The sequence below is a fragment of the Talpa europaea genome, assembly GCF_964194135.1.
Source record: "Talpa europaea genome assembly, chromosome: 1".
In the NCBI taxonomy this organism is placed as follows: Eukaryota; Metazoa; Chordata; class Mammalia; order Eulipotyphla; family Talpidae; genus Talpa; species Talpa europaea.
This window is the reverse complement of record NC_140073.1, coordinates 65684666-65694288: the sequence shown is the minus strand read 5'-3', so window position 1 is coordinate 65694288 and position 9623 is coordinate 65684666. Positions and strand designations below refer to the sequence as shown.

The 9623-nt window shown below is 60.6% G+C and overlaps 1 protein-coding gene across 1 annotated transcript in view; it reads right to left on the bottom strand.

Annotated features, from left to right (window-relative positions):
* Positions 1-813: 813 nt before the first annotated feature.
* BIN1 (bridging integrator 1) overlaps positions 814-9623 on the bottom strand; it is a gene marked incomplete at its 5' end in the record, with an annotated part of 52184 nt that continues 43374 nt past the window's right edge. Inside the window, 8 exons of the mRNA XM_084253820.1 lie at positions 814-1436; positions 3045-3146; positions 3409-3519; positions 3770-3859; positions 4781-4888; positions 5695-5718; positions 6107-6214; positions 8919-9047. Coding sequence (XP_084109946.1) covers positions 1329-1436; positions 3045-3146; positions 3409-3519; positions 3770-3859; positions 4781-4888; positions 5695-5718; positions 6107-6214; positions 8919-9047 — 780 coding nt within the window. The 3' untranslated portion in view covers positions 814-1328. The remainder of the gene's footprint in view (positions 1437-3044; positions 3147-3408; positions 3520-3769; positions 3860-4780; positions 4889-5694; positions 5719-6106; positions 6215-8918; positions 9048-9623) is intronic.

Genomic DNA, 9623 nt, shown 5'->3' with positions numbered 1-9623 from the left:
GGATGAATGGAAGGAGTTAAATTTCCAGTGAAATAACTAGAAAGAAGCTCCTTGCACCCGACTTTGTAACTTTTATTGCTTACAGATACTACGGTTGGCAGAGCCAACACTGCCAGCCACAGGACAAGGCAGGGCTAGAGCAGTGACAGTGCTGCCGCCTGAAGCAAAGCCAGAGTTTTTACCCAAAAAGCAAGCTAAGATTCCGCTGTTCATGCTCCAGGGGGTGCTGGGAAGGAGCTGGGCCACCTCTGTGTGGCATATTGCTGAGGAGCTGCAGAACCCTCTGCTGTGGGTAGAGGAAAGGGAGGCAGACGGCTGGAGGAAGTGGCGCTCGGCTGCCAAGCTTGGGCTCATGGCCACCAAGCTCAGCCTCTTACAGGGCCAACTTCTCAAGCCCCTACAGGCCCCCGCAAGACCCCAGACTTCCTTCTCATCTTTGCAATGGCGTGCTGTGCTGGCACTTAGGGCTCAGATGTATGAAACATCACCGAGCGGCACCCACCAAGACATGAAGCTGGCCACCCGGCCCGTCCTCCCCGCCTATCACCAGTTCCCATCACCTGCTTCCCAACCAACTGCCATCTGCACACCGGGGCAGGGCCAAGGCCTGCCAGGGCCCGCCCAGTCAAACTCAAAACAAATGGCAGGCCACAGCTGGAGGGACCATAGGATCCAGTCTCCTGCCCCCAGCACCTGCCGGAGCAGAGGGTGACAGGATTAGCTCAGCAGAAAAGTCACAGATAATCACAGTCCACTGCCCTGAAGACAGACGTGGAGGGAGAAAAAAGAAACAGACATTTTCATAGTGTTTTCATCAATTTTTTTGTTTGTTTCATTTTGTTTTGAACACTAAGATTTATTTTCAAACAGCACACGGACAGTCTGCGGGCCAGGGCCGGGCCTGGCTGTCATCTGGGCCCTGCAGTCTCTGGAGACACTGGGCCCCTCCCCCAGCAGCTGCCAGGACTAGAGGACCGTGCCCGGGTGGCGGTGGCGGGGCCGAAGCTCAGGCAAGCGTGGTGGCTCAGCGCCCCGGCCCCTGCGGCCGGGCTCACATGCGGCGTCGCCCTGGGGGGAGCAGGGCAGGGCGGCCAGGAACTCAACTAGGGGACACAGCAGCTTCAGGAACGCTGGCGATTCCGCTGGACTTGCCGGCACCAGGCTCTTTGGAAAACCACCCAATCTTTGGGAGAACACCTCTCGACTCCCGTCTCTCCCCGTGATTTCCCTTCACTTTTCAAAAGTTTAAAAACAAAACGGAAAAAAAAAAGAAAAGAAACACACATTTTTCGGGAAAAGGTGTTCTTCACACGCACAGAAAGCTGCCCTCACTGGACCCGCTCGGTGAAGTTCTCGGGGAAGACGCCCCGGCATTTCTCCAGCTCCTTGTGCTGGTTCCAGTCGCTCTCCTTCACACCCATGAGCCAGCCTTCATCCTGGGAAGCACAGCACCAGTTGGCACAGGAAGGGGGGAGCCCCACAGGGTGTGGGCCCCAGGAGCTGCCCCTCCTACAGAAGGTTCCAGCCTGTCACAAATGCCAAAGACCTCCTCCTCCAGGCAGCCTTCCGGCTTTCCCAGGGAGACCCTGCTTCCTGCTTCCCAAAGCCACCGACCCGCACCAGTCTTCCCGCCCGTGGGTGGGGTGGATGTGACCCTTTGCTGTTTGGGAAGTCCTCCCCATCTCGGAAAGGCAGCCTGGCTAGTGCACTTGCCTGAGCACATCTAACACCTCTCCCAACCCCAGGCTCCTGAGCCACAGAGGACGTGTCCTGAGGAGGACATCAGCGGTCCTTCCAGACTGCCCACAAATACCAAAAAATGTTGGTGATTGCTGAACAGTTAAAAGCTTCTAAGAGTGACCTGAGACCGCCCCACCGAGCCCTCCAACTCAGATTCAGCCTTTGCTTTACTGCTGACTCTTCACAGCGGTCGTCCACCCTGACCCAGACTGGGCTGCATGGCCTCTCAGCCCCACTCATGGCTGAGGCCCTCGCTGCCCTGCTGCTGGGCTGCAGCTGGGAGCCACCTGGGTCTTTCTGGTGTTTCAGTCTTGTCATCACCCGCGTAGTGTGTCTTCAACCTGAGCCACTCCCACCCCCCATTCCTACTATGGGCTGGCAGGATTCTGCCTCTGAAAATCCCACCCAGCCTGTGGCCAGCCCCCAGGGAAGCAAGGGAGAGCACAGAAAAAGAGACTGATTCAGAAATAGGCACAAGAAACCCTTGTTTCTTAAATCTCCCAGCACACTACAGCCTCATAAACACCTGTGCCCTCAAGTCCCAGCCCAGGGCCTCATACGGGGTGGGGGTGGGGTCACATCCCAGGCCCTGTTGCCCCCTCCTTCCACTTTCAGACACCCCGACAATGGAAATCACACGGATGTGCTGGCGACTCCCTGGAGTCTCTAAAAGGAAGAAGAATCTACCAGGACTCCTACACGACACGATGATGCCTTGATATCAACGTGGGCACCCCCACCCCACCACCTACACCCCCACGGAGGACCCTACCAAAGGGCCATGACTCATGAACAAAGCAACTGTCCAGACCCAGGGGGCACCTGTGCCCAGCTCTGGTGGCCTGCCCTGCTGGGGGAGCCCGCTCTGAGGGCAGAAGGAGGGGCACCGGGGAGGCAGCTGGAGTGAGGACAGCTGAGGACAGGGCTGGGGGAATCCAGAGGCTCATGGCGAGGAGATCAGAGATCCCGTCGTGGGAGGGAGGAGGAGGAAGGAGGCCTCGGCCAAGGGCGGGAGGGGAGAAAAGCGGAGCCTGGGGAAAGTGGAGTTCGGGAAAAGGACAGAAGACAGTGATGGGGGAAAGAAGAACATGAGGCAGCCGAGAGAAAGGGAGACAGGAAGAGAGCAACAGAAGGAGAAATGTGATGCCCTGGGAACCAGGCCAAAAGGAAGGGAGAGAGGAAAGAGCCAGGAAGGGAGGAACAGCTGAAATCAGGAGCTGCAGGAAGGAGGCCCAGTGCGCAGGCCTCTGCTGCCCCCTGCTGGCCGCTCCCCACACAGCTGTGCAAGCACCGCGCAAGTTCACCTGCTCTTCGGGGTTCTGGAAGGGGATCACCAGCACCACGTCCCCTGCCTTGAGCTGCAGCTCATCAGTGTCCGTGGCTGTGTAGTCATGCTGGGCCTGTACCTGAAAAGGTTGAGAGCTCGACACCCCTTCCTCTGACGCCCTGGGCTACCCTGGGCTTTAGGTCCGGGGTGGCTTTGGTGACCCAGGAAAGCCGCGAGACTCAGGCCTCACAGGCTGGGTGGTCGGGAGCACAGGGATAGGACTCTGGAAAACCACATAGCCTCCTGCTCAATGTCATGCTTGTGCAAACGGTAACTGCACCCGGGGGGCCCTACCAGAAGGTGGAAGTCCCCAGTTGAGGGATCAGCTAGACTGAGCTCACCTTGAACATGAACCCCGGGGGCAGGTCCAAGCGCCCAGCCCCGCTGCCACCCTCCACGGTGCCGTTCACAGTTGCTGAGAAGGTCTCCACCACCACAGCAGGAAGGGAGCTCTGGGGGAGGGAGCACAAGTCAGTGCAGGCAGGGAGGGGGTACCAGAGGGCAGGGGTGACCAGGCAGGGGAAGAGGGTTCTGTGCCCAAAACCAGAACGGCCTGCCTCTGGGTTCGCCGACGGGAACTGCGACCTGGGCCAGCAAGGAGCAAGGTGCATGGGCAAGACACAGGGCCAGGGGGCCGTGGGCGGGCAGCAGACCAACAGACAGCAGGGAAGAGAAGACAGGGCCGTGGTCCTGTCGCCTTACGGAAGCTGCTTCACTGGCTGCCGTCTCCCCGGGCTCCTGGGCTCTGGCCGCAGGTTGGGTCCCACCCGCTACTTCCGAGGCCTCTGTTGGCTGCAACATAAATGCCGGCAAGGGGTCAGGCACAGGCTGGACAACTCGATGGGACAAGAGAAAGGACCATGTGGGGCAGCACCCCAAGTGGTGTCTGGAGCAGACCAGTGCCGCCACTCAGCACAGGGAGCCGGGGGGAAGGCCGGGTCCTGGGCTCCGGAAGCAGCTGCAGGAGGTGCTGGTAGGCACGAGAATGCTGAATGACTTGCTGTGGAGAAGACAGGCACAGAGCCCTGGATGCCACCCTGACTCGCCCTCAAATACCTTGCCCGCCAAGCCCAAGACCTGGCCAAACCTCAGCTTTCCCACCCTCCCCCGATCCGATCCACCCAGCCCCTCCGGAGCCCCACGCTCGGCACCAGAAGCACACTGTCCCTGCCTGAACACAACGCTAGGCTGGCCAGAGCAGCCCTTGCCAACGCTGGATGCCAGCTCCCCCAGAAGGGAGAGGCACAGCACCAGGCAACATGGTGGCAGGCACGGCCGGCAAGGCAAAGCGCACGATGCCAGGTCACAGTCCAGCTGACCGGGGCCAACCTGAGCCTCGGCCACTTCCGAGCTTTGGGAGCAATTACTCAACCTTCCTAGCTGCCTGCCCTCATCTGTCAGAGGGGGAAATATCTAGATTAGGGTGGATATCAAATAGAAAATTCCAGAAAGTGTCTACCGTAAGCCACTGAGTGCTCTAAATGCTCATCCCTCCCTCTGTAGAGACTGAACCGGGAGGCTGGAGCGAAGCTGGTGAGGGAAGGGCACATGTGACCTCAGCCCCTCCCCCCAGCACAAATGACATGCCCCTCACTGGGGCTCATGCCCGTCTCACCCTCAGGCCCATGGTGGCCTTATCTATCAGTGCCCTCTCCTCTGAGCTCTGCATGCTACACCCCCAGAGGCCAAGGACAGATGGGGGCAGGCACTTACTTGGGCAGGACCTGGCTCGGCCGTCTGGCTGGGCCAGGCCACCGCAAAGGTGCCCTCGGCAGCGCTGGGCTCCCTGGAAGGCAGGCTGCCAGCTGGACTCTCTGTGGACTAGTGAAGGGCCACCGGGAGAGCAGGGCAGGAGGGGCAGGGCCAGGGAGGAGGTGTCAGGTGGGGACACGAGACAAGAGAAGACAGTCGTGAGCCCAGTATTGGCAGGGGGCAGCGTGGTGAAAGTGGGCAGTCTGGCTGATGGGGGACATCAGAGAACCCCTGGAGGGAGGTCCACTCCCATGACCTTGTTCTTACCACTTCCAGGGGCAGCAGGTGCAAATACAATGCACACAGCTCAGCACCCACCAAAACCTTGCCAAATGCCTCTGCACACCCTCACCTGACTTTCTTTGGAGTACTCTGAAGATAATGACACTAGGCACCCCCACGAGAGAGCACCTGGCCTCACCTGCCCTTCCTGTCCCTTGAGTCATCCCTTCCTCCCCCTCTGTCCCAACAGGTCCCTGATGCCACTGCCCAACGGTGCCCCACTGACAGGAAGGTCCTCAAGCGTTGAGACTCTCCACCCCAAGAGACCCCCAGCACACAGGCCCCAACAAGCACAAGGACACCCCCTCCATCTGGGTGACCAGCTAACGGCTATCCAGGGTGCCTCAGGGGGCTGCCTACTGCACCACGGAGGGCCCTCTCCGCAGGCTACACTGTGGAGCCTTGTGCTTGGGGCTCGCACCGGACACAGCCTATCCACAGAGGGGTCAGCAGCCAGACAGCTCCCAGCGATCCAGGCCCAGACCCACGAGTGTGAGGGCACCTGTGACCAGGGCAGGCACAGGTGGAGGAGCTGGCCCTGTACCAGAGCAGCTCCCCAGGGCGGGGGTGGGTGCAGAGCAAGCACGGCTTACCTCCCAGAGGTCCCACGGAATTGGCTGAGCGCAGCAGTAGGGGAGAAGCACAGAGGTTAGAGATGGGTGTGCGGGTAAGAAGTTCCAGGGACCTCCACCCCCCAACTGTCCAGCAGGCACAGGGAGGCGTGCAGTTGGACTCGGAGATCTCCAGAGGGGTGTGTCCTTGACCTCCCAGGGGCTATGACCCCAGGCCGAGGGGTGCCCACGCACAGGGCCGCTGCATGACAGAGGCAGTGTGTGAGCCGGGCCAAGTGCTCAGCGGCCCCTCCACCTGAGGGTCTCTGGCTGGCCTGTGCCTGGAGCTGAGGAGGCAAGAGCCGCGGCCAGAGCACCAGGGAGAGCATCTGGTGACCCCAGGACCCTCAGGCCTGGTCTAGCGGCTGGTGGGTGGCAGTGGACTCAGACCAACCTGACCAGCGGGCGTGGGTGCCTTCACAGGGCTCGCCACAGGTGGGAGGGGGTCAAGGTCCAGGTCCAGCAGACTAGCCTGCTCCGAGAAAGGCCCCGGGGCCTCGAACTTGGCAACAGCAGCAGAGGAGGAAGGCAGTTAGTGATAAGCTGGGAACATCTGACAAGGGCACTCAGATACATCCAGCACACAGACACTCACACTCACACACACGGGCACTGCCCTGGCACAGGCTCCATCCACACCGGATGATCCTGGCATCCACCTCAGAATCAACAATAGGCTGCCAGGACAGCCACCCGCCAGACCAATACCCAGCCCCCAATCCCACCACCTGTCTCCCTCCTGCAGGCCAGCAGAGGCCTCCCAGTGCCCACATCACTTCTCTCCCATCCCACGAACTCCCCAACCTTGCCCTTTGCCCCAGAAGATCACAGGCTACAGCCTGATGGACTAAACCAGCTCACCTGCCCTGTCTGGTAGGGCCCTAGGCTGAGCACTGACCTCCCTTCACTGCCCCACAGACAGATCACACATGGTGCCGTGCAAACACCAGCAGCTCCAGGAGCAGGGCTGAGGCTGAGCTAGCACACTCTGCCTGGAAGTCCGGTCCTCAACACTGAGTCCCAACATGTCCACATCCGTTTGCAAACTGCAGACCCCACCCCAGCCACCCCCCGAGTCCCCGGGGGTCTGGGTGCAGCCCAGGAATGTACAAGGAATAGCACAGTGCTGAAAGACTAGGGCACAGGCCCGTGCCCGTCCTATGGAGAGCTGAGTCAGATAACCAGGGGGGAAAAGGGTCTCCCCCTCAAGGAGGATGGCCGGCCTGGCCACAGTGCCCAGAGGACACGCTGTCTCCCTGGGAGGACTTGCCTCCATCTTGGACCACATTTTCCCCTTGGGGGCCAGAGAGGACTTTGCCCAAATAGAGAGAAGGATCTGGCTGGCTCCCAGGTGGGGCTGGAGGTGCCCTTCCTTGAGGAGGACGAGAGAGCTGAAAGCATGGTGCAGGCGTGCCCAGAAGGGCCTTCTGGGGAGGCGTAGCCTGTCTGAAGCTAGCCAGGACTCTCGGTCCTAAGAACACTGGGTGCCAGCTGTCCCGCAGCTTAGGTGACAAGGCACAGGGTCCAGAGAGTCCAGGCCAAGTGGACACACTTCCTGAACAGGGGGCGTGTCCCCAGACTCACTCCCAGACACTGACTTCCAGACTGAGCCAAGTCCAATGAGCCTGGGGAGGCCACTGTTCTGTCCCCACCATGGTGCCATCTCTAAGGAACGAATGCCCAGGGCACCGTGGGTACATGAGCTCTAGGTGCCCTCCCACACCAGCGGGCAGCATCCCCCAAGAGCCCCACGACCCCACCCCTTCTCACAAGTCATCATCATAGACCAGACAGTGCCCCCCCATTCCCAGGGCCTAGGGCCACCAGGCAGAAGGGCAGACATGTCCCCTTGACCCCCCTCCTGGCAGACCAGCCTCCCCCCATGCACAGCTGTCCTTGGCACCAGGATGCAGGCCACTCACCATGGCCCACTTGAGCAGCCCCGTTAGCACAGCAACATGGACAGGGACCAGCCTACCCAGGCCCTGGCAACAGCAGCCACAGTGTGCATGTCCTGCCCCCGCTGGGTAGAGACCCTGCTCCCTGGGGTGGCAGAGGGGGAGCTGGAAGGCATGCTGTGAGCTGGGAGGGACACACTCCTGCAGACAGGCTGCCTGCACTTTAGGCCCACAGGTTCCCCATTTGTCAAATGGGGACAAACCCCCTCTCGGGAGGTGGTTGAAACCAAACAAGTGGGCCGGGCAGGGGAGAACAAGGGCCTGTGGTTAAGGGCTGGCACACCACTGTGATTGCTAGCGGTGTCGGCTCCGGACCTGCATGCTGAGCATCCCAGCAGCTACTTGGAGGCCTGCTTCCCATTTCCAGGTGGCTCCAAGAGCACCCTGGGGCCAGCCTGGCCACCTTCCCAGTGGCTCCCAAGACTCCTGGACCCTGAGTCAGGGCCTCGCCCACCTGGCCTCCCTACACTGAAAGTATCTAATCCCCCCAGCAACTTGAAACCCACTCACCCATATACCCCTTTCAGCACTGATCACTACTCCAGCTGCCTCTCCCTCCATACCCGCCCCTCCAGCCGGCCCTCCCCTCCGGCCTCTGACCCTGTGCAAAGCAGCCTGCAAGAGGCACAGCCCTGAGAGCCCGGCCTGGCAGCAGCCCCACCCCTTTGTCCATCTGCAAATGGACATTTCATGCTATCTTAGTGCATTTATGAGCAGGGCATTTAGGAGCAGGCATTTCTTAGGGCACAGACCCTTTGCAACTCATATTGATACTCTGCAGTTCAGCCACTGCCCCACCTCCAAGTGGCTATCGGCAGCTCTGGGAGCTAACATCTAGGTGCTTCTGGCAGACATTCTAGAATCTTCCCAACTACGCTCTTGCTGCCTCCCCTCACTGCCTCTGGTTAAAGCAGTGTCTTCCCCAGACACCTGGTAAACATCACCTCCTTCAGGAGCCTCCCCTGACAGGCCAAATTCTCCATGCTCCCTGTTGGCCACAGTATGACGGGAACCTTGAAGACCCTGGCGAGTGAGGACTGTTCACCCGTGTCCTGCATCTGGCTACGGGACATGCTCAGAGGCGGATGAAGAATGGCGGATGGGGGAATGGATGGACGAGCAAGAGGGAAGCTCAGGGTCAGTCTCGCCAGCCAGATTCCTGATTCTTGAGGCAAGGCACAGGGCGTGGGATGGAGGGAGAAGGCCATGCACGCCCGAGAGAGCTGGGCCGCGGCGGCCGCGGCTGACCTGGGAGGGGGTGGTCACGCTGATCTCGGGGACAAACGTGTCATCAAACAGGCTGAGGATCTGCTCCTGCTTGACCTCCTTGGACGGGGTGTGTTTGGGAGGCGGAGGGACTGGTGGGCCTTTCCGGAGCTGTGGGTCGGCGGCGGGTGAGGGGACCGCACAGGGAGGCACAGCAGAGCGTGGGGGTTGGGGGAGACAGACAGAGACAAAGCCACGTTAGTCACACCCAGGCAACCAAGGAGCACGAAGCCACAAAAGCTGCTGTTTCCCAAGACAGAGAGCGGAACCGCAGGGATACCCCAGAAGGAAGGTCAAGGAGCAGAGAGGAAAGGAGGGGAAGTGGAAGAAGGGGGAACAGGAGAGGCCTGCCAGGCGCCAGGCCGCTGGAGGGGGTGCTTGGCTCGCACCCCCCGGCGAGAAGACTAAGAGAGAATGGGATGCAAGAAGCACCCTGTGCCCAAAGCCTCTGCTCTGCAGGACCCGCCCCCGCCCACCCCCGTGGAGCAGCTCAGCTCAGCCTGTCACCCGTGGGGACCCGTGGAGAGGGCCTGGGAGAGGCCACACGTCCACCCACTTGGGGGAACTCGAGCAAGACCCCCCCCAGCATGGGTGCCCTCATTTGTCAAATTGGGATGATAACACCACCTTCCTCCAGGACAGCGTGAGGATTCCGTGAATGGCTGCATGGAAAGCGCTGGCACAGGG